This window comes from Salvia miltiorrhiza, chromosome 7 (genome assembly GCF_028751815.1).
Source record: "Salvia miltiorrhiza cultivar Shanhuang (shh) chromosome 7, IMPLAD_Smil_shh, whole genome shotgun sequence".
In the NCBI taxonomy this organism is placed as follows: Eukaryota; Viridiplantae; Streptophyta; class Magnoliopsida; order Lamiales; family Lamiaceae; genus Salvia; species Salvia miltiorrhiza.
In genome coordinates, this window is record NC_080393.1 from 23482976 (window position 1) to 23507638 (window position 24663).

Below are 24663 nucleotides of genomic sequence, written 5' to 3' on the forward strand. Positions count from 1 at the left end.
GTGGATGCTCCAATAAGGAGGAATAGAGTACTCAAATAATTATTTCTGCAATTTTATTGTATGCAAATGCAAGTTATAATGTCCGCGCCACTTAACTTCATATTGTCACCTAATTGGTACATCTGGATCCCCATCATTTGCACGTTTTTTCAAGATTTGATCTTTCTATTATTGAAAAAAAAAAAGATCGTTCTATTTTGGTTGTTGTCGTCCTTTCATCCAGAATTAAGTATTTAATTTTGCATTAATTTAGAATTAGCAAGATTCCGATCTCCCGTTCCTCTTCCCCTCAAAAGAAGAAAAAGAAAAGATTTCGCTCTCTCGTATGCGACGATTTGCCAGTTTTGTGCGGTGGCTCAATTGCATAAGTATTAACAAAATATGAAGTTTGAACTAACCTTAAAAAAAAAAGGGTTAATTGCATATAATATGACGAACTTTGCTCGAAATCTATTTTCTCCACGATCTTTGATTAAAAATTTAATTTTTTATCAAATACATTTATTTTTTCATTTTTGTGTGGATGGTATTTTCCCACCTTTATGTGGTGTAGAGGTTCCACTTGCGTGCAGGTTGCTGATTGGATATATTAGATGTCTCTTGTAATTAAAAAAAAAAACCACGTACCATGTAAGACTCGATATTTTAATTGAGTTTACAGTTTAATTGAATTACAACAACAAAAACTACCATAATATAGCAAACTAACACAAAATAGTATTTTCCAAACGAGAAAAGTCGTGGGTGAAATTCTAGTCCAACAATTAGAACGTGGACCTCGGGTCTAAATTAGAGGTATAGGTAGAGAGTGCAAATTATTTGAGTTTGATAATTGATATTAGAATGCGTTGGAATAACTGTGATGCTGATGTTGGTCTGAATTAACGTATATATATGAAAAAACGCCAGAAAATGAAGGAATGAGTAATGTTAGGGGGATGTGGAAAAAAAGCACGTGAACAGTTGTGAGCACGTGTGTGATTCCGGCGCGTAAGGTGTTGCACAAACAATGCCGCCTTTTCTGGAATGTTGTAGTCAGTGAGACGAGCGGGCTTTGAAATAAGCCAATAATCCTACAAGAGGCGCAGCGATATAAGTGGTGGGCTCCGATTTGGAGGCGTCGACGCGATCATCAGCAAAGGAGTCGTCCACCTCCGGGCCTCCCACCACCGCCCCCGTCAGCTCGTTGGGATTGGCGGCAGCGCTCAAGAAGTAGGGCGTGCCGGCCTTGCAGGCTATGTGGTCGGAATGTTGAGCCAGCGATGGCAGCGAGGATGCCCTGTGGTGTATTCTCCGCGGATACTTGCTGCCGTATCCCACCATGTACGACATTCCCAATGGATTGCTTCCCAGTATATAGTCCACCTTCAATTCACATTTAATATAAGCATCGATATATATTGTTGGAGGATATGTTACATACGTACGTACCTGCTGTTTTGTGAAACCCACAAGCTGGGTTTGAGTGATGATTTTATCGTTGCATCGGATGAGATGCGGAGATTTCTTCAAGTAACGAGCGTAGGCCAATACCAGAAATGAGAGGGCGGTGGCGTGCTGCAAGTCGCACACTCCTTGTTTTATCAGAAGCCCGCCTGCACTACAAATAAATTAACTTCCACAAATTATATTGAAGATATCATATATATGAAATTAAGGAGATAGATTATACCAGGAGAGAATTGAACAGTCTTGGTGGGAGAATCGGGCACAAGTGAGCAGATGAAGGAGTCTGCATAGGAGAGGAAAGGAGTAGAAGCTTCCATGCTGTTATTTAGCACCAACTGCATGTCCGGCCATAATTTTGAAAGATTTTCTAAGCGTAGATATAATAATTAAAGAGATAGCATATGCATGGAGAGGGAAACATACTTTAGAAAGAAGAACGTTGATCCCAGCATGTTTTGCATCCCATCCGAATTCGAAAAGGGCGGATTCTATCTGCGGTTTGAAGTTTATCATGTTCTGCGTAACGTAATTCCAGTAAAGATTCTTTTTGCTGGCTATGTAGAGCCATGCTGCGCCCCACAACAATTCATCCTGCACAAAAATTTATTATTCAAAATTTGCTTTTACAAAATTACATCTCATTTACATTACTATATATATACCTGATAGCCACTATAATCACAATAAAAAGGGCACACTCCTTCACCGATACTGTCATTGTAAGACCCTCTATATTTATCTGCAAACTGAAATACCTGATATAAAAACAAAATATATGTAAACATATAAGAAATCTCGAAAACCAAATATATATTTCATATATATATATATTTTTGTTAATAATCAGAACAGTAATCAAATTATGTGCACTCTGATAATGCAAAACGGTAGTCCAATTATTCATAATGAAAAAAGTTAATTTGGTTTGGGCTTTAATTATTGTAGCAGATCAATGCAAGCTAGCCACACAGTATCCTTTACCGTAAATAGCATTTCTTCTCATCTTCAACAATTCCATCCCATATAATGTGAAATGCCAATCAAGAAATGTGTGTGTTGTGTTGGTTAATTGATGCTATATTTGCAGCATTTATTAGTTAAGAGGATTTCCACATACATGGTAGTATCATTTTAGTGTGGATTTTGCACTAAAATTGTGAAAGTTGAACACAATCTTTTTTATCCCAGCACCAAATTTGGTGCAAAATCGAAACGAACTGCACTAATTTAATTTATTGGTTCAAATGGTTACCTCAGAAGCCCTTTTGAGGAGCACTTTAGCGTACACTTTATCTCCGAAGGCTCTGAACGCCAAAGAGCCGGCCGCCAGCGCCGCCGCGATCTCCGCTGCGACTTCGGATCCGGGCGCGTTCCGACTGACCACATAAACCGTTCGAGGAGTGTCAATATCCTCTGGCCTCTGCCAACAATTGTGGTCGGCTTTGGGGTCTCCAACCTGAGCATAAACGACGCCGGGAGTGGCGGTGGCTTTGAGGAAGTAGTCCGTCGACCACCGCACCGCCTCCAGCGCATGCACCAGTTCCGGGCCCATTGTCTTGCCGTATTCGATCACTCCCCACGCCATCATCGTCGTTGAGAATGCCATCGGGAAATTATATTTAACGTTGTCGCCGGCGTCGTAGTATCCACCGGTTAAGTCCACCTGTGTCATACAAGGATTTGTATTTTTTATTTCTTCCTAAATTGATAAAAAATTATATCGAATATTTTATTTAATACAACTGTAATAAATTGAGCCCAAAGTTTTTTTAGCCCGTAACTTTGACTGTTTTGCAAATGTAAGACAAATTTTTGGACTTGGAATTGTAGGACAAATTTTCAAATATTTGGCATTAGGGACAAATTCAGCCAGAAAAAATAATTTGTCCTGCAATTGCAAGCCCGAAAAATGTATCTTACATTTACAAAATAGCCAAAGTTACGGGTTTAACGTTTATTTATTTAAAGATTAAATTTTTTAAAAAAGTTCTCTCTTCCTCTCGGTCTTTTAGGCCCGTAATGTTTGTTATTTTGCAAATGCAAGATAAATTTTTTCGGACTTGTAATTATATGACAAATTATTTTTTTAGGTTCAATTTGTCCTACTTATGTCGAATTTTTTAAAATTTATCCTACAATTACAAGCCCCCAGAAAAATTTATCCTATATTTACAAATCAACCAAAATTAGGAACCTAAAAAAACTTTGAGCTCTAATAAATTGATTTTCTCAATATTTTTTCCCACTATTTGGTGTCAAATGGCTCAGAAATAATTGATGAGATGCACCAGTGAGAGGTAATACTACTTTAAAATTTTATTGCAGCACCTTGGGTTTGTTAAAATTGAACCCACTATTTCTTTTATATATAGAGAGAGAGAGAAAAAAAAATTCTGCTTAATATTCCTGAAAAGATTGTTAGTAAAAATTCTGATTATTCATTGCTCAATAGAACTCGATACTTTTTAACATGACCAAGCATTTTGCGCCCCCAACATACGGTTATCTTCTCTTATGTATTTAAATATTCCCTCCCCTCCCTCGACAAAAAATGTATCCACTTCTAAATGACATGAATTTTAATAAAATAATTGAATATGTTATGAGAGGAGTAAGAGTTTTATTTTACAGTGAATGAAAAATTTACTAAAAATAAATTAAATACATTTGTTGTGAATGGACAAAAATAACAACTTTGATACATCCTCCAAAAATAATAAAATTGGATTATGAAATTAGTAATGTAGATTGAGAGTCAAATCAAGCGGCCCCACATCCTCCAAAAATAAGGCACAAAAGCACTAATCATATCTCTCGAAATCAGGAGATGAAATGAGACTTACGCCCTGGTGGTGGCCGTCATGAAGAGCCGAGTTGTTTCTCCATGTCAAACGCTGCGTAGCGGGCAGCTTCCCTGACCTTTGCCCCTCAAAAAATAGTATGCTTTTTGAGAAGGCGTCCCCGTAATCATGCAATATTGCATTTCCACTACCCACACCCACTAATACTATCACTACATACATTATTTTTCTTATCATTATCACCTTCACATATATCTCCCTTCCTCTTATCAATTCTATCACTGAATAACAATATTTAATGGTGTTTAGTTTGGGTAGAATCGAAGACAAAGATAATTTTTTCCAGATAGAGAGTTTTGTTTTGAGAAGGCGATGGGAGAGAATTTTTCATAAATAGATAGTTTTGTTTTCAAAAGTAAATGCATCAATTTAATCCATTTTAATTTTGAAATTCCAAACAATTAGCTAGCTATGGACTTGTATTTTCTTTCAGAATCAAGGGCAACATATTTTTTGGGAGATTTGTTTATAGAAGCAAATGCGTCAAATTAATTTATTGATTTTTACTAAAGTGAGCTAGAGTTTAATTTGTTTTGAGAAGTGAGAAATGTTTAATAAATAATTATTTCCATCAACTAAATGATTCTCTAAATATTTATGCAAAGTAGCATTAACAATCAATTAATAATTTTCTTCTAAGTTTCGATCTCCCCTCATTATTGGCCGTTATATATGCATGCTGCTTATATATAATTTACCGGGAGCAGAAGGTTTGCTCTAAATTAATTTTAAAGTAATAACATGACATACTAAATATTTTCTTCATCCACGAAAAATTTACTTACTTTTCTATTTTGATCCATTCATAAAAAATACATTTATTTCATATTTCTTATATTGGTAAGAAATATGACTAAGACCCTTATTTCATCCACACGGTAATTATAACCCTCTGTATTATTCAGTATTTACCAATATTGTAATTTTAAACATCACTCAACCAAATTAATCAATTTAAAACTATAAAAAAATGAGATCTTCATTATATTCAAAACACATTTAACCTATTTATTAAAACTCATATAATTAAGAAATAGTTAATTCTTTTATGGACAAAGATAATAATAAATTTCTTGTAGGAATTATTTCAAAGATATATAAATTAAACAAGGATGCATGCGTGCACACTACACGAAACCCGAATGGGATCTTATGTCCCACAATTTAATGTGTTCCACAATGTCCTACTCTTAATCTATTTATTATACAATTATTGTAAAAATAAAAAAATATTACATAAAATAAACTCTAATTAATACTATATTTATCATTAAAAATAAAAAATTATAGCATCCTAACTTTGAATTAATTAATTCAAATAATTATAAATTTCAAATCCACTACTAATTAGTATCTCTATTTACTATACAGAATAATTATTGTTCCGATGCTTTAGAAGGGATTGTTATACATGAGCAAACATTCTTCTCCATAGAAAAATAGGGTAAAACAGAAGAATATTTATTCTCTGTTTATGTACGAAAACTAATTCTAGAAATTGGATTGTGAGCGTAATTGATGAGATTAAAAATCAAATCAAATGAGATAAAATGAGGAAATGACACTTACACCCTTATCGAGACCGTCGCGAAGAGCCGAGTCCTTTCTCCATGCCAAACGCTGCGTAGCAGGCAGCTTCCCTGACCTCTGCCCCTCAAAAAATAATACGGTTTTAGCAAGGGCATCCCCATAATCATGCAATATTACATTTCCACTACTCACACTCACTAATACTAATACTATCACCATATACATTAATTTTCTCATCATTATCACTTTCATTCTATCACTATCACAGCCAGGAACCGTTATATTTATTTCATGTTTAGTTTGGTTAAAAGAATGATCGTCAAATATTGTTTGCTACTTTGATTTAAGGGAAATCCACATATACCGCCTTTAAGTAATTCTCACACAAAATATTCACAAAGTCAATCTCTAAACTCCAAATTTTATATTGGATTCAGCTGAATTTGTGACGATTTTCTACCTACAGATCACATTCACTACTTGTGATTTTTTTTTACTTACGGGCTCGATGAATAATAATAGCACGTTTGGTTGTCTTGTAAATTGGTGTACGTTTTTTTTCATCAATTGAAGGATTCTTTTTATTAAATATTTTTGTAAAATAGCATTCACAATATTATGAAATAGGAGGATATATCACAAGTCGATAAAAAGTGGATAAAGAATTGAATGTTGATAATTGTTTATAGGAAAATAATATTTTAACACAAGATTTAATTCCTATAATATTTTAACACAAGATTTAAAAAATTAGTGTTTTAAGTGTGTTTCGTAATAAAGTGAATAAGTAATTAGATGTTTCTTTACTTATATTTATTCCATATACAAAAATTGATCAACTTAGTTGGGGGATGCCCTAAAAACGAATATTGATCAAGTTAATTAGAACGAATGAAATAAATTAAAAACTACATATTAATGAACTTCAAATTGAAACTTTAATCTTAAATAATAATTACAATTACAACATGTTGGGATCTTCTATTATAAGTTTGTATGTTTTTCCCATCAAAAGGATTCTTAATGTAAAGTACCACTTATCGTATCTCTAAAATAGAGAAGGATCTCAAGTGAAAAACCATCCAATCAGATTGTAGCATGTAGATTAGAGTTGAAAAAAAGTTAAGAAACATACGAAAACATTCAAAAAATCAACTTTGCGTATGTATTGTACTCCTTAATTTCTAAGAAAAATCATAATCGAAATTTGTGGGTCGCTTGCACTAATAATAATTTATTACTCTATTCGTTTCATTTAATATTCTTCAAATTCTACTTAAGCATGCAACTCTCAATAGATTCTAAGGTTATAATTCCCATGCAAATCTCAAGTCTTGTTGACTAATTAATATTGAAAATGATATTCCATATTTTTATCAAAGCATCAATAATTATCTCCCGCTATCAAATCAATGCAATTAATCATACGAATTGATGATCAATCAATTGAAAAAACAATAAATCCAAGAACATGAAATGTAAAAATAGATTTAGATTGATAATTCATAATAAGTTCATAAATTCATCATCTGTTTACCCTCTAACCTTAGGATAAAAGATTACTAGCCATACATAGGCATGTAAATTAACTAGCAAACTATAAACAATGAAAAACATAATCATTCTATAATAAAACCGGCCCGTAGGAAAAATTGTGGAATCTAGCTATTCTTGCTTTGGCTCCACATATCTTCTCTACTCTCAAGCTCTACAATGTAGAAATTCAGAAATAAAGACTATGTTCGTTTCTTGAAGCTTTTCATGTGGTATTGATAGGCCAAGGTGCGAGACACTGAGAAATTTAAGTAAAAATCAATTCGTACCATAAAATTGTCAAGGTTCGTAAAAAACTTAGCAAACACGCAACCTCAACACCAGACGCACGCGGGTCTACCTCCTAGCCTTGCTCCAAACGCAGACTCGCGCGGGTCAGGCACGCGGTCACATGACCGCGTACCTGACCTGTGTGGTCTTTCCAGAATCTCTTGTACTAGCACGGGCACGCGGCTGCGCTGGTCAGCTCACACGGGTCAGCCCGCACGTGTCTACCTCCACGCGCCATGTGCATGCGGCACGTCACGCATACTTTTTCATGTCCGTTCTTTTTCAGTCAGGGTCTAATTTTCACTCTGTTTTCATCTATAGACTCGTATAGCAACAAACTCTTTACTCATCCAACACAAATCTATCGAAACGAATATGATTTCCTGTAAAAACATCACGGACAACAACAAGTAGTCTATTAAAAGATTTTAGTCAAATTAAACTCAAACTACCAAGCACATCCCAACAATATAAGCATTGCAAAGACCAAATAAAAAAGATAAAATGCACATTTATTAAATAATTAGTTAACATTAACTTAAATGAATTAATCACCAAAAAGTATACTCTCTTTGTCCCATCATAAGTGATGCATTTCTTTTGGACAAAATATTTAAGTTGATGTTTAGTGTATTAAGTGTATTTAATTACATGTGTAATTAATCCTTCTAAAAAAAACGTGTAATTAATGATTTTTTTAAAAAATAAATTCAAAAATAATTTAAAAAACCAGGCGCCGCAACACCTTGAACCGCCCCTCCCTTCCCTAAATTCCCTACCATCACATAGCGCCACTTACCTCCTGCTGCCGCGGCGCGCCCCTCCATCTCCACCACCAACAACCACCCTGAACGTGTCTTCCCCTTAATCCCCCAAATCTCCAGCCCTGCCCCTCTATCACCACTGCCACCAACCACCCTGAACCTATCTTCATTCTCCCACCCTCCGAATCCCCAGCCCCGTCCCTCCATATCCACCACCACCAATCATCCTGAACCTATCTTCATTTCCCACCCTAAATCGAAACCCTATGAAAAAATCCCCCAAATCCTCAGCCACTATCACAGAATCCTAGTGTCGCCTCTCCCACAAATTGCTCCAGCCCCACCTTTACCCCCTCCTCCCCCAAGAAAATCACAGAACCCTAGTGCTGCGGCAAAAGACTCTCGATTTGGGAAAATTTTCAAAATTTGGAGATTTTTCAAAATTATGAATTTTGGGTCACAAATTAGTGAGTACAAGAGAAAGGGTAGAGAATCAGAAGGTATTTCGTAGCTACGGGAAACGGGGGCTGCGGCGGCGGCGGCGAGGGAGACAAGCGACAAGAAATCGCCGAAGAAATATATATATATGATTCTGTAAAACAGGTGAAATGAGATTGGATATGAGTATTAATTAGGGTCATTAAGAAAAATAAGGAATTAATGAGTTTTATTAATAGGATCTTAAATTCTCTAATTTTATCAAAAAAAAGGAAATGTCTCATTTTCGTTGGGACTACCCAAAAAAATACGAGTGTGCATGGTTGTTGGTGGCAGGAGTTTTAATAAATGTTAGGATAGTGTGTTGTTAGTGGAAGAAGGGGCACACTTTTATTAGTGAAAGAATGAGTCCTATAAAGGAAAGTGCACACTCTTGTAGGACATCCCAAAATGGAAAAGAGTGCACAATCTTATGGGACGAAGGGAGCAGAAAATAATTTAGCCCTAACTATGAAAACAAACCTTATATGATAATCTCAAAATCATACTCCCTCCGTCCCATTATAAATGTCCCATTACTTTTGGATACGGAGATCAAGAAATGTGTAATTAGTAGATAAAGTGAGTTGATGGAAAGAAATAAATAAATTGAAATTTGTAAAAGTAGGTATAAAGAGAGAGTAGGTGGGTACTCGATCCCACCAACTCGAGTAAGGTGGCGATCAAGTCCCCCACTGCAACAAGGGCTTACTGAGGGAGACCCGATTTATCGGGTAAGGCATGATGGCTTTAAGGAATAGTGCGTGTCACACAAGCGCCTAATTAAAAACTAAAAAAGATTTAAAACTAAATTTTTGTGGAAAATTGATTAATAAAGCCTTTGAAATGTTTAACTGTGGTTATGAAAAAAAAATCTCCAATTAACAATTATCTCCTAAAATGAAATTAAAAATAAGCAGAGAGCTGAAAACAGAAATATAACAAGTAAAAAAGATGAAAAAAATGGCTACGAATCAAAATTAATTGAATGGGCCAAAAAGAAAAGAAAATCTTTTGCGGGAGTACCGTGCTACGTTTTCTCCCTACTGCAAAGGATCCTTTTCGCCATGAATGCCTCACTACAAAAAAACGCGTGTTTACCGGCGTAAACTACCGGCGGCGCTATTGCCGTCGGTACACAACGGCGGCACGGCGGCGGCATTTCAGGCGACCCGAACCTTCGAAATTACCGGCCAGTTACCGACGGCAAACCCGCCGACGTTAACTAGCGACGGCGACGCCGCCGTTAAGTTTTGAATATTCAATAAAACATTATTTTAACACAATTACCGACGGCGTTGTTGCCGTCGCTAGATAGCGGCGGCACTTGCCCTCGGTAATGTCTAATATTAGGGCACGCGTAACCTCCTTTTTTCAGTTCTGCGCAAAACAGATCCCCCCCACCCCCCGCCGCTTCTGCTGCTGCCTGCTGCTGCCACCAGCCGACCGCCGCCGCCGAACCCCCGCCGCCGACCGCCGCCGTGCCCGCCGCCCGGTAACTCTCTTTCTCTCTCTCTCTCTCTAGATATCATTTAATTTTAATTATATATATATATATATATATATAATTTTTAAATTTAATTTGACTTATATTCTTTATTTTCGTTCGACGATTTCGTTTCGCCGCTTTCTTCACGACACCCGCCGGAAACCACCACCGTACGTACGCTTCTCTTGTTTAATTATTTATTTATGAATTTTTTTATGTATTTATATGTTAATTAAATAGATTTATTTGTTATATATAGTTAATAATTAATTTATAATTAGCTTTGTTTATAAATAAATTATATGAAGCATGAATAATTTTAAATTATATCAAGCATGATTAATTTTAAATTATATATATTAATCAATTAGTATATGTTGTTAGTTTAATTTTAAATTATGAAGCATGATTAATTTTAAATTATATTTTAAGTTGTTAATTTGTTAGAATAATTTATATATGTTGGATAATTTTGTTAAATTAAATGTTATGTGCTATGTGTTTATGAAATGTTATATTATTATATATATATATATATATTGTGGGATAGATTTAATCAATTTCTTAAGGATCTTCTCCCTTTGGGATAGAAATTGATATAATCTTAAGGATCTTCTCCCTACAAATGATTGTTTTTAATTTAATTACCATGATTTTTATTGCTTTTATTTGTATTGTATTATTGCTTCGACATTGGGGGGTCGGGTAGACCTAGTATAGGCTTAGTAAATTAGGACCACTATGGTCACTATAGTTGCTGGTAGAGTCGAGCACTTGGTAGTTAGGATAGTGGGGTTATGCTGTCGAAATTTTGTTAGATTTCAAGTAATTTATTATGTTTTATTTGTTTTTTTCAATTAGAATTTGCAAGAATGAGTGATAATCGTACGTGGATGTACGCGAGATACAATGATCGTACCGCATTTGAAACGGGGCTTGAGTTTTTCCTTGAGTGGGCGTTCAATCAAACGGCGTACACAGATGGACAAGGTAACATTAGGTGCCCGTGTAAGAAGTGCAAGAATCAAGCGTATTTAGATGTACCTACGGTCAGAGAACATGTTAGTAGGCGTGGATTTGTCCTGAATTACAAAGTTTGGGTTTGTCACGGGGAAGCACCGCTGTCTATGCCGAGAGAACATGCTGTAATGAATGAGGATGATGGATTATACAATAACTACGAAAGGATGGTGCATGACCATGCTGGACCTAGTAATTATCAAGATCCTCCAAATCTGGAGCAGCCGCCCAATAATGACGCTCAACAGATTTATAACATGTTGGATGCAGCGGATACTCCATTGTACGCAGGATGTGACACGTACTCACAATTAAGTTGGATGACTCAATTCATGAGCATAAAGACTGAAAGCCACATGTCAGAGAGGACTTACAATCAGATGTCTTCGATGATGAAAGCTGCTTTACCAGAGGGTAACAACTGTCCAGAAGACTTCTATAGTACGAAAAGAAATCTACGTGGTTTGGGTTTGCCAGTAGAGAAGATCGATTGCTGTGTTAATAACTGCATGTTGTATTGGGGGGAAACTAGTGAGCTACATAGTTGTATGTTCTGTGACCAATCACGATATAAGGACAGCTTGCGTGCATCTGGGAGTCGCAGAAAGAAACAAGTGCCCGCTAAACAGATGCACTATTTTCCCTTGACGCCCCGATTGCAGAGATTGTTTGCATCTCCTGCAACTGCTGAACATATGCGGTGGCATGCGACCTCCACAGACGATGGGATAATGCGCCACCCGGCCGACTCTCCGGCATGGAAACATTTGAATTCAGTCTTTCCTGGATTCGCCGATGAGATCAGAAATGTGAGATTGGGCCTCTCTACAGATGGTTTTGCCCCATTTGCACAATCAGGGCGTCAATATTCTTCTTGGCCAGTTATTGTCACGCCGTATAACCTGCCTCCGTGGTTGTGCATGAAAGAACAATTCATGTTCCTCACAGTCCTCGTGCCTGGCCCATCAAACCCAAAGATGAAGTTGGACGTATTCTTACAGCCATTGATACACGAGTTAAAATCTCTGTGGGAGGTTGGTGTGAACACTTACGACATATCGTTGAAGCAAAATTTCCAGATGCGAGCAGCTCTGATATGGACTATCAGTGATTTTCCAGCGTACGCTATGTTGTCTGGGTGGGGTACAGCTGGGAAATTGGCATGTCCACATTGCATGGAGAATACAGAAGCATTCACTTTGCCGATGAGTGGAAAACAATCGTGGTTTGATAATCATCGGAAGTTCTTACCTCCTAACCATGTGTTTAGGAGAAACAAAACTTCATTCTTGAGGAATAAGACATGCAATGTTGGTCCACCAGAACAAAGATCAGGAATACAAATCTTGAATCAAATCGAGGGGTTAGGCTTCGTGAAGGTTACCGAAGACTTCGATGGCAGGAACGCTCAACTCGCCAAATATCAAGATGTAGGGTGGAAAAAGAAAAGCATATTTTGGGATCTACCCTATTGGAGATATCTTTTGATTCGACATAATCTGGATGTTATGCACATTGAGAAAAATGTGTTTGATAACGTGTTTAATACTGTCCTGAATGTGAAGGGGAAGACAAAAGATACAGAAAAATCTAGAGAAGAATTGAACACCTTCTGCAAGCGGAAAGAGTTGAAGAAAGTGGCTGGAACTCGAGGGTATCCGAAAGCATGTTATACGCTTGACAGGGAAGAGAAGAAGATCTTACTCCAATGGATCAAGAGTCTGAAGTTTCCCGATGGGTACGTGTCAAATATTAGTAGATGCGTTGACATGAACGCCCTGAAGATGCACAACATGAAAAGTCACGACTGTCACGTGTTCATGCAAATCCTTCTGCCTGTTGCATTTAAAGAACTTCTTCCTAAGAATGTTTGGGAGGCAATTACAGAGTTAAGTTTCTTCTTCAGAGAATTAACATCCCGCAACGTGGCCATATATGACATGAGAATACTGAGTGAGAAGATAGCTGTTACTCTTTGCAAACTTGAGCGTATCTTCCCGCCTAGTTTATTTGATTCAATGGAGCACCTACCAGTTCATTTGGCAGATGAGGCACGATTGGCTGGTCCAGTGCAATATCGGTGGATGTATCCTTTTGAAAGATATTTGAGGACATTAAAAAATCATATAAAGAACAAAGCCAAGGTTGAGGCGTCCATCGCCAATGCATACTTACATGCAGAAATGTCAACCTTCTCTTCGTTTTACTTTGAAGATCAAATATCTACAAAGTGGACAACTTTGCCTCGCAATATTGAGATGCCCGTTGCTGAAAATGATGATCCTCTTTGTCTCGCCATATTCAAACCTATTGGGCGTTCACTTGGCCGAGGGACGAAGAGATACATGGATGAGCGCGAATGGCATGCTGCACACATGTATATTTTGAGCAATTGTGCAGAGGTTGCAGAGACATATAGCAAGTGAGTATTCTCGTTCAATTTACGTATAAGAAGTGTTCATCATATATAGGTGTTAACATATTTATTTGATTCTTTGTATCCAAGGATCTTCAAGGAGGAAAAACGATATGCAAATCCTTACATGACTGATGCAGAGTTTGAAGTCGCGTTTCACAACGAGTTTATTCTGTGGTTTAACCATTACGTAAGAGACGATAAATTTATGTTAAATATACATTTACTTACTCTAAAATTGGCTAGCAAACTTAAATGATATTTGTGTGAAACAGGTTTGTCGTCCTTGTAACGACGAGTTGAACCCTTATATTAGGTCGCTTGCAGCTGGACCATTAAGGGAGATTGAAACATACTCCGGCTATTTCGTGAATGGCTACAGGTTTCACACAACTGATCATGATAGAGAGAGTGCGACTGTGAACAGTGGCGTTTGCATAAAAGGTTCGGTCTATGGTAGTGATAGAGATGTGCTAGACTTTTATGGGCGTCTGCAAGAGGTTTGCGTGCTGGAGTATCCGGGGTATCCAATTAAGCAGACAGTCTTGTTCAACTGTGAATGGTTTGATTTGTCGGCTCAGGGAACTTATATTGATACAGACTTCAAGTTAGTTTCACTGAACCACACACGAAGATATAGGAAGTATGATCCCTTTGTTTTGGCGAGTCAAGTAGTTCAAGTGTTTTACTGTCCCTATCCCAGTACGAACCAATCAAAGAAAAATTGGTGGTCAGCATGCAAAGTCAACGCAAGATCTAAGGTTGAAGTGTCTACTGCAGCATCTACATCAACATTAGATCAACCATTTCAAGAAGAAGTGGTTACTATTATGCCTACTCACACAAGTGTAGGCATTGAACAACCACTTCTCCTTCATCCCCTCGGTGGAGTCGTTGAGATTGAAGATGACGATGAAGCAGAAGACGATGATTCCCCGTTGACATCTAACGATAGTGATGATGATAGTAGTGATGCTTATGAATAAATGTAAATGCACATTTTGGTTGAATTTGATTGCAAATTTGTTATGTTTGTTTGTTACTGTTAATGTTATGTGTCGCTATATATTTGTTAATTTAATTGTATGCAACAGGCATCATGTCTACCTCTCGAGGTTTGTTGGGATTTGGGAGGCGATATGGCGTTAATGCGCCAGAAGCTACAGCAGATACATCTGATGGGTCTGGGACGCATATTTCTGGGACTCCCGAGACTCCCCAGGCTTCTAGTAGTTCACGGGCTAGAAGGCCTAGGGGCCCTACAGCTGCCGCTATCAGAGAGAGAGAGGTTAAGGCACCTGATGGGAGGACGGTATTTCAGAGGCATCCTGAGACTGGGTAAGTACATTAGTTAAAATTATTGTTTCTCGTACACCATGATTAAGTTAATCAATTACTTGTACACAGTGTTTTGTTGGAGCCCACTGGCCTGTCCAAAGCTTGCACGTGCACATTTAAGATGTTTGAAAACCCAGGCGGGTACACATGGAAGTTGACGCCCCCGACGATGAAGGATAAATTTTTTGATGAATTACAGGTACAATTAAATTTATAATACATATAAATATATCATATTAAATTGTTAAAATGTTTGATATTAAATTAATTCTCTTTCTTTCAACAGAAAGAGTTTACGTGGCAGCCCGATGATGAGCATGACGTGAGGATCATGTGGGAGACAAAAGCCCGCAAAAGGTACTCCGACATGATGAGCGACTACAAGACAACTCTCAAGCAGTGTATCAGCCAAGGGAGAGAGATGTCTAGGCCCGCCTGGATGACTCCCGATTTCTGGACTGGACTCCGGGATTACTGGCATCAGCCCGAGGTTGAGGCTGTTTCAACTCGAGCTCGTGCCAACCGGATGTCCGAGCCCGATGGGGAGGGTACAGGGATCAGTAGGCACGTGGGCGGGTCCCAGTCGACTCGTATCCTGCAGCAGTATATGGTATGTAATTAACAAATAATTAAGTATATAAATTAAATTAATATATTGACTAATATAACTTATTTATCTTATATAAATGCATATACAGAGCTTGGATCCTGGTACTCCCCAGGATGCACCGAACTATGCCACCTTCCTCCGCCTCCACACGTACGCCGACGGAAGTTATACGTCGGAGAGAGATGCTAGAATTGACGTAAGTGTTTAAGTTTATTCAAATATTTAGTGAATGTATTTATTTTCTAACAATTATGCATTGTTATGTATGTATTAGGCCGAGGTTCATCGACTGGCCGCTGCCACAGGACGACAGGAGCGGCTAGACGAGGTGTATTTGGAGGTGGTGCAAATTGATAGGTCACGGATCTACGGCGTCGGGAGTGCCGGGCAGAGTCAGGCTAGTAGGGGGTCTATCCGCAGCACGGGCACTTCTGCGGTGTCTCAGCAGCTTTATGAGACACGGATCTCCACGCTGGAGGAGCGATTGGCGGCAGAGCAAGCACAACGCCAACAGATAGAGGAGCGCATGGCGGCAGAGCAAGCAGAACGCCAACAGATGCAGGACCGCGTGGCTCAATTGGAGGCGTTTATGAGGATGTATAATGCTCCGCCACCTCCACACCCTGATGCCGATGATGATGATGATGATGATGCTTAGACTTATGTTTATGTTTTCAAACAAAATTACATTTGCACTTTCTTTTCAAATTTATGTTTTATTGAACTATATATTTCAAGTGCTTTAATTATTAAAACTATAAATGTTTTATATATTTATGGCAATGATGATGATGATTGCATTTAACATAAACAAATAAATTCAAATCACATTATAATAACCAAATTAAAACACTTTTGGTGTATTAATGTTAAAAAAAAAAAAAAAAAATTAATTAATTAATTAATTAATTAATTAATTATTAAATATTAATTAAATATTTTACCGACGATAAAAATAAGGACCGAAACGAACTCGCTCACTAATTAACAACATATTTAAGGTATTATCTCCACATATTCAAAAATTATAATTATATGAGTGAGTATATAGCATTTAAATGAATTAATAGATGTAGATATATCAATAATACGAGTGTTCTGTACTGGTGATCACTCGAAAAGAATTTCAAAGTTAAGCGTGCTTGACACATAGCACAAGCAAGATGGGTGACCCACTGGGAAGTCGGGTCGCCGACTGGGAAGTTCGTCTAAAGTATGCAATACCGTATAAATACGGAAATAAATTGTGGATATACAATATACAATAACATAAATAAATAAATAAATAAATAAATAAATAAATAAATAAATAAAATCAAATAAAATAAAAAAATAAAATAAAAAATATTACCGTGGGCAAAACGCCGTCGGTAGTTACCGACGGCAATTTCCCCTCGGTAAATACCCGGCCATCCTCCGGCGTGAACCACCGGCCGGCGGTTGATTTTTACCGACGGCGATTCGCCGCCGCTAGTTAGCGGCGGTAATCGCCGTCGGTAGTTTTCCGGCAAGGTCAGCCGGACTCCGGTGGCTCTCTACCGACGGCAAGATAGCCCTCGGTAACTAGCGGCGGTGTCTGCCGCCGCTATTTCTCCGGCTAGGCTCCGCCGTTTAACGGCGACAATTCCGGCGGCAGCGCCGCCGTTAACTGCCGACGGCGGATGTTCGCCGCCGTTATTGTCGTTGCCGACGAACCGTTTAGCGGCGGGAGATTGCCGCCGTTATCGCCGCCGGTAACACTATTTACCGGCGGCCGTCTTTTTTTACCGACGGCATTTAGCCGTCGGTAATCAGCGCTTTTTTTGTAGTGCCTCTAATGTCCATTAATCCTATGAGTAATTGGGTAAGGGCCTAAATAACAATTTGGGCTCGACTGATGGGCCGATGGGCATTGTTAGACCTGATATATGCTCATTACCATTATGTCAATATATGAGTTGCTAGTTGCTACTTCACCTATCAAATAGTAGCTCAAATTTATTTAAAATCATAAAATTATAATTAAAATTCTGGTTCAGACTCAAATAGATTATGTTACTTCTAAGGTGTCCCAGTATATCTAATAGAGACTGTGAAAACAGAAGTAGATCTAATAGAGAAGTGGTGTGAATGTGATACACATTATTTGAAGAGAAGAATGGAATGATTATTTCTACCTTCATTCTATTCATTTACTTAGTAGTAAAACTATTATTTATTTTTTTTGAAATAATTACTCATTCCTTCCTCAATTATGGTATTAGCCTTTTTTTTCCTACCTTCTTTTCATTTTCCATCCATTCTATATTTCATTTCTTTTTTATATCTCATAAATTATTACAGGGATCATTAAATTTACAAGTTACATAAAAACCAAATTTTAATCTATTAACTTTATTCATTTTTTTTAAAGTTAAACGAGAAATTAAAGAATAAATCACCCTCAAACTAGCACTTCAAAAAAATTATCCCTTGATGTTTTTCTAGTCATCCCCTTATTGATCTGATTAATCATATCTTTGAAGTAGCTTGGCAGATAGGTTTGAAGCTAATTATATATCGGTGTGTTGACCATGAAACAAAAGATGAAGAAATAAACTTAATGTTTCCTAAAAAAAGTAAAGCATGATAAACGTAATTAATACTCTTAAGCACATGGGGTAACCTGCATATTTCAATGCTTAGGTGATCAGACATTTGGGTTAAGTAATTTTAAGGTGGAATATAGGCTCCTTACTTAACGCTCAGATCTCCTTCATGTGTACTGCTTGACCATCGACATGATATCAGATGAGGTACGGAATCGCACTTAACTTCTTAATTGCTTTAGTTTAAACATAATTAATCTTCACAATCACAACTATATATGTTATACAGCTCGCACTTTTATCTATATTCACACTTGGCCGTCGCGCAAACATCGTTAAGCAATTCACCCTTGAAGCGATATATTTATATATATATGTATTATATTTATATTTATATTTCTCATGCACAATTAAGTGGCACCCTAATTAAATTACTATATAAACTTTTAAAACAAAATCAAGTTACTAAAATAATTCAACTCACCAGAGTTTTACGTCAGCAAAATCATGTTTCAACTTGGAAAGTTGGGCCTCAAATATGGCGTCGTGTTATAATTAAATTTTATTTCTCATGCATGAATGATCTAATTGCAGACAGAATTGGAGCTAGATCTATCTATATATAGATGTAGTACTTCTGTTAATATGACTTTTACCAGAAGTATACACATATTTCATTTTTTTGGTTATTGATCAGGATTTTTCTTAGAAAAAAACTTTCATTTACGACGAATATATTTAAAAATAGCAAATGTTCATTGCACTTGTGCTATCTAATTTCCTTGTAGTCGGACGAGATACTATATTCCAAATTAATGTTAATTTATTAAAGTTCATTCTAAAATCTGTTTTTTTTTTTTTTTTTTTTTTTTAATTTTTTTATTGCAGTATACTGTATACCATATGTATATTTCGAAAATTTCGTATAATTACCCACTATAAATCACTAGCAAAAAACGTAGTTTTTTTTAATACACATAATTATTAATGCATGGAATAAATATTGCAGCAGAGATATTCATTTTGGATGCAATAAAACTTTGATTGCATCATCTATGATCTCACAAAGAGTTTAAAATATTTGGCAAGACAGGAGAATTAAGTTTGGAATAATACAGATCCATATTTTAGCCAATACGTAGCATTAGATCAACAGAAGACTTTTGAAATAGATTCGAGGCATCTCAAACAAATTAATACTCTCCCCCAAATTGTTCTAATCAATTAATGGCTCCTGACACGATGATGAGGCAAGACATCTCTCTCTAATTTCTCTCTCCAAATGCGCTCACCTTGAGTGTAATGGCCGTGATCCATGAAACAAGGATCTCTTCATTTTAAAGACATATCATTGAATTTTAATTTCAAATTCATTATTTAATTAAACTCCCATTCCCTCCTTTTCAAACAATTCCAACTGTGGGTCGCAACATTTACTTGTATAAGTCATCAACCCTCCAACAAACTCAAGATCTTTTTAAGACCTCTTCAATTTCCCCATTCATGCTACAACCCTAAGTCACCATGGCTTCAAAATCCATGTTATTATCATTCTTCTTTTTCATGTTTCCCTTAGTATATGCCGGTGATGCCGCAGTTGACAATAACAGCAGCAGCAGCACCGGCATAGCACTGTGGTGCAGCACCACGCCGCACCCGGGCCCATGCAACTACTTCATGGGGCGGGACCCGTCCCGATTCACCCCGAATTCCCGGGAGGATTTCCGGACGATGACGATCGTGGCCGCGCTGGAGCGGGCGGCAGACGTCCAGTCCCTGGCGGTGAAGATGCGGTGCTCGAGCAAGCGGCGGACCATCGTGTACCGCGACTGCAACAACCTCATCGACAACACGATCCAGCAACTCAACACAACCCTAGAGAGCATCCAGACGAACGCCAGCTTCACCGACTTCGACGCGCAGACGTGGCTGAGCACGGCGCTGACCAACATCGAGATCTGCCGGCGGAGCTCCAATGACCTGAACGTGACCAAGTTCAGCTCGCCGATCCTCTCAGGGAACGTGTCGGAGCTCATCAGCAACAGCCTGGCGACTAACGGGGCGCTGCTGGACAGCAACTCCTCCGGCAACTCGAGCACGACTCGGGGCGGGTTCCCCGGGTGGGTGTCGGGGCGGGAGAGGAAAATGCTGCAGGATTTGCAGCTGGCAACGAAGGCGAACGTGATCGTGGCTCAGGACGGGACGGGGCAGTTCAGGTCGATTCAGGCGGCGATAAACTACGCGACGTCGAGGCGGGTGGGGAATGGGAGAGTGGTGGTGTATGTGAAGAGAGGGATTTACAGAGAGAATATTCTAATAAGCAGGACAATGAATAAGGTCATGCTAGTCGGAGATGGACTCAGGTACACCGTCATCACCGGCAGCCGGAGCGTCTCTTCCGGCTTCACTACTTATAGTTCCGCGACTGTCGGTAATTAAGTTTCGCCCTTCTCCTTTTGTTTTTTATTGTTACTGCCACTATTATTAACCTAACAATTACATTTAACTTTAAACTTATCTCGATGGTGTGTGCAAGTACACTTAGGTAACTATTTTTGGTAAGAGTAGCTCAAGAATTATGTTTTTATAGTAGTGAAGTAGGTTTTTTTAATTTTAGTTAATTAGGTGACTAGTTAATTCCTTAGTTCGTAGGCATACTCTTATGCATATGTCATAACTAATTAAATTATTATTAATAAATCTTAATTAAAGATTAATAGTAGTATATTCTAATTAAAATCCTAATTTCATAGTAATAATAATTAATTAATACTATGTAAATATAATTATGAACACTGCATGTGTGCCACCATATATAGTTTTTTCTCTCTCTTTGAATTGGGGGATACAATGTTTGAACTTTAGAACTTTTTGTTTATACAGAATTATTATCACCGTTTGATTGTTGTCGAATGAACAATCATATCAAATTTTTGTTCATATAGTACGTGTTAAATTAAACGAGACCACTTAAGAAAGATCTAACAATTACTTTAGCCATGACAGGTTGAATTAAATTTATTAATATTAATACATATCAAGCAAATATATGTAGTTCTTATCAATATTATAAATACAAAAAATGACATACTTTTCAAAGTAGTTGATCTCGAAGGAATTAAGAGCATGTATATTATATATGCTGCACTAGAGTCATGTGCAATCTTGTTATTTTTCTTCATTAGCATATGTGCATGCAGAGGATCTTACTCTAGATTAATAAATAAATTTTTTTAGTATACACGGTTGACTTTATTTAATTTTATTCAGTGGGATGACATGATATACACACCTTCTGCCCCCACAAAAAATATCTTTCCACTTTCTTAATTATCTCAATTGAGGTTCTAAAAATAAATAAATAAATAAATAAATAAAAAGACAAAAAAAAGAAGAAAAAAAATCTCAATTGAAAGTATGCATGTTACATTAATTGCGCACGTATTAAAGTATAAGCACGCAGTTTTCATAATTTACTAGTAATAAACATTTATGAGATTCTGCTCGATCTGAAGACAACTAAAAGATAAATAAATCGACTAGTAGTATTATTTTTCTGTTCCTTTTAAATCATCATATCTTTTAAAGTAATTACTTAACTAGGCCAACTAAAATGTTGATAGTTCTGTAACTTGTACTCCTTTAAGTTGAATTTATACAGCTCTTTACTTTACTTCACTTACTAGTATCTCGCAATAAAAAAAAAAAAAAAAGTTTAAAAATCCTTTAAAAAAAAGTAAGAAATATTATGAGTAGTGAAATATTTGGAAACTGATTATAGGGATCGACGGCATCGGATTCATAGCCCGAGGCATCACCTTCCGCAACACGGCGGGCCCACAGAGGGGGCAGGCGGTGGCGCTCCGGTCGGCCTCCGACCTGTCGGTGTTCTACGCGTGCGGCTTCGAAGGGTATCAGGACACCCTGTTCGTCCACGCGCAGCGGCAGTTCTACAAATCCTGCTACATCTACGGCACCATCGACTTCATCTTCGGCAACGCCGCCGTCGTATTCCAGAACTGCATCATCTACGTCCGCAAGCCTCTGGTGGGGCAGGCCAACGTGATCACCGCCCAGGGCCGGGGCGACCCGTTCCAGAACACCGGCATATCCATCCACAACTCCCGGATCATGCCCGCGCCCGACCTCAAACCCGTCCTCGCCTCCTTCAAGACTTATTTGGGTCGCCCCTGGCAGCAGTACTCCCGCACCGTCATCATGAAGAGCTTCATCGACGCCTTCGTCGTGCCGGAGGGCTGGTCCAGGTGGGAGGACTCCGATTTCGCCCTCTCCACTTTGTATTACGGGGAGTATCAGAATTTCGGCCCGGGCGCCTCCACCAGGAACCGGGTCAAGTGGCCCGGTTACCATATCATAACGGCTTCCAATGTGGCCTCGCGCTTCACCGTCGGGAGCCTCATAGCTGGTCGGGCGTGGCTGCCGTCCACGGGCGTACCGTTTACGGCCGGCTTGTGACTTGATATGCGTTCATGTTGTGGACATTTTTTCTACTCATTTTTTTAGCCATTTAGTCTTCTACATGTCATGCTGTTATGACATATATTATTTATTAATCAAATTAACTTCATTCGGAATTGTTTTCCCTCTTCTTTTTTTGTATATTATGGGGAATTGTTGGTAATTAATTTATTTTTCATGTATTGGAATTCTTCAAGTTAAAAAGTTTTTTCAAAAAACGCGTTGAAACTTGAGAGTAAATAGAGTGTATAAAAGTAGAGGTGGCCAAAAAAACCGGAACCGGGAACCGAACCGGAAAACCGGACCGTCCGGGACGGTTCTGGAACCGGAACCGTGATACACGGTTCTGAACCGGAACCGAAACCGTGCTCGGCCGGTTCGGTTACGGTTCCGATTTCTCAAACCGTCGGTTCTCGGTTCCGAACCGGAACCGAAACCGGGAACCGGGTTGGAACCGTGCCAGAACCACCTTGGAACCGTGAATCGAAGGTTCCACGGTTAGAACCGGGAACCGTGGAACCGTGCCTAGAACCGCCTTTTAATTTTAGTTATTTGGTCAAATAATTATTGTCGTAAGAAAAAAATAACAATTGATATGAATAAATGTAATATTTTTAGAAAAGATGAAATAATTGGAAAAAAAGAAAAAAATATAAAAAATGTGAAAATAAAAAATTACGAAAAAATAAAGAAAATAAAGAAAATCATTTACTAAAATAAAATAAAGAAAATATTTGGTCAAATAATTATTGTCGTAAGAAAATCCTTTACTATTAATATGATGAAAGGTAATCTATAAAAAATATTACTACAATTTTTCATATTGATAGTTATTTTTTATCATAATAATAATTGCTTTGAAATAAATAAAATAAAATAAATATTGTAATAAAAGAAGAATAGAAATAAAAAAATGAAATAGAAAAAAATGAAACAGAAACGAGCAAAAAATGAAAACAAAAACGAAAAAGAAGCTCAAGTTCTATTTCCTTTATTTCTTTTTTTCCCCAATTAAAAGTTGTAAACTAAATTGCCTTAATTTTATTTTAGCATTCAAATGTTGTAATTTGTAAATTTTATTTACAAGAGTTGTAAGGTATAACTTTGAATTATAAGTTCAATTTAGAAAATAATGTATATGAACTTTATATTTTCTTGTGTCATTTATTTTATTAAAGCAAATTTCATTAAATTTTACACAACAATACATAAAATAATAAAAATTACATAAAAAAAAAACGGACGGTTCTAACGGTTCAAACCGGAACCGACGGTTCGGAACCGGAACCGGAACCGGAACCGCCGGTTCACGGTTCGGAACCGAAACCGTGAGGGTTATTTTTCGGTTCGGTTCCGGTTCCAGTTTTTGGAACCGGGAACCGGCGGTTCCGGTTCCGGTTCGAACCGGGAACCGAACCGTGGCCACCTCTATATAAAAGTAATTCAATAGCGAATAGGAAGAGGCCGCTGCTTTACAATTACAAACTTTGTTTATATTAGAGATTTATCCACGTTCAAAGATTGTTGAGTATGACCAATATTTTGAAAGTCGGATTGATCTAGTTTAATTGCAAAACGGTCAATTCTATGGTCCAATTCCGGAGTATAAAAATTTAAATTTTAATTGGCTCGAGCACTGAAAATGGGTCAAACTGAGTAAAAAAAAATGTAATTGCAGAAAAGAGAATAGTTAGAGAAGGTGAGATTAGAATAAGCTTTTATGTTGCATAATACCTAGTATTTCTCAAGAATCTTGTTATCATAATATAGCCTTTATGGTTAACTGCAACATGAGGCCAACAATTTCACTTAATTAGGTTTAGCGTAAAATGTGAGAAA

General features: G+C 37.5%; 3 protein-coding genes across 4 annotated transcripts; 2 read left to right on the forward strand and 1 right to left on the reverse strand.

The window, feature by feature from the left end:
- Positions 1-608: 608 nt before the first annotated feature.
- Positions 609-6095, reverse strand: LOC130993564 (endoglucanase 8-like). 2 transcript variants are annotated; one of them, XM_057918494.1, is made up of 7 exons: positions 4293-6095; positions 2702-3112; positions 2112-2204; positions 1873-2040; positions 1673-1784; positions 1432-1595; positions 609-1365 (listed from the first exon to the last, which is right to left on the reverse strand). In XM_057918494.1, the coding sequence occupies exons 1-7, from the start codon at positions 4485-4487 to the stop codon at positions 1036-1038; spliced, it is 1473 nt and encodes a 490-aa protein (XP_057774477.1). In that variant the 5' UTR covers positions 4488-6095; the 3' UTR covers positions 609-1035. The 2 variants fall into 2 exon arrangements, with proteins under 2 accessions (XP_057774477.1, XP_057774476.1); XM_057918493.1 differs by having other exon boundaries at positions 5880-6089.
- A 4419-nt stretch (positions 6096-10514) lies between these two features.
- Positions 10515-15063, forward strand: LOC130993566 (uncharacterized). The gene is made up of 5 exons (XM_057918496.1): positions 10515-10564; positions 11256-13836; positions 13921-14020; positions 14106-14818; positions 14925-15063. Exons 2-4 carry the CDS (start codon positions 11267-11269, stop codon positions 14814-14816), a joined length of 3381 nt encoding a protein of 1126 aa, XP_057774479.1. The 5' UTR covers positions 10515-10564; positions 11256-11266; the 3' UTR covers positions 14817-14818; positions 14925-15063.
- A 4622-nt stretch (positions 15064-19685) lies between these two features.
- LOC130993567 (probable pectinesterase/pectinesterase inhibitor 59) lies at positions 19686-22940 on the forward strand. The gene is made up of 2 exons (XM_057918497.1): positions 19686-20776; positions 22127-22940. Exons 1-2 carry the CDS (start codon positions 19870-19872, stop codon positions 22819-22821), a joined length of 1602 nt encoding a protein of 533 aa, XP_057774480.1. The 5' UTR covers positions 19686-19869; the 3' UTR covers positions 22822-22940.
- Positions 22941-24663: the final 1723 nt, after the last annotated feature.

Bases quoted from the DNA above. Each gene is read 5' to 3' on its own strand.
- LOC130993564 (XM_057918493.1), bottom strand. From the start codon at position 6,080: ATGATGAGAAAATTAATGTATATGGTGATAGTATTAGTATTAGTGAGT. The intron at 1,596-1,672 runs GTATAATCTATC...TTTGTAGTGCAG, and splicing joins GACTGTTCAATTCTCTCCTG to GCGGGCTTCTGATAAAACAA. The intron at 1,366-1,431 runs GTACGTACGTAT...TGTGAATTGAAG, and splicing joins TGGGTTTCACAAAACAGCAG to GTGGACTATATACTGGGAAG.
- LOC130993566 (XM_057918496.1), top strand. From the start codon at position 11,267: ATGAGTGATAATCGTACGTGGATGTACGCGAGATACAATGATCGTACC. The intron at 13,837-13,920 runs GTGAGTATTCTC...TTTGTATCCAAG, and splicing joins GTTGCAGAGACATATAGCAA to GATCTTCAAGGAGGAAAAAC. The intron at 14,021-14,105 runs GTAAGAGACGAT...TGTGTGAAACAG, and splicing joins TTCTGTGGTTTAACCATTAC to GTTTGTCGTCCTTGTAACGA.
- LOC130993567 (XM_057918497.1), top strand. From the start codon at position 19,870: ATGGCTTCAAAATCCATGTTATTATCATTCTTCTTTTTCATGTTTCCC. The intron at 20,777-22,126 runs GTAATTAAGTTT...AACTGATTATAG, and splicing joins TTATAGTTCCGCGACTGTCG to GGATCGACGGCATCGGATTC.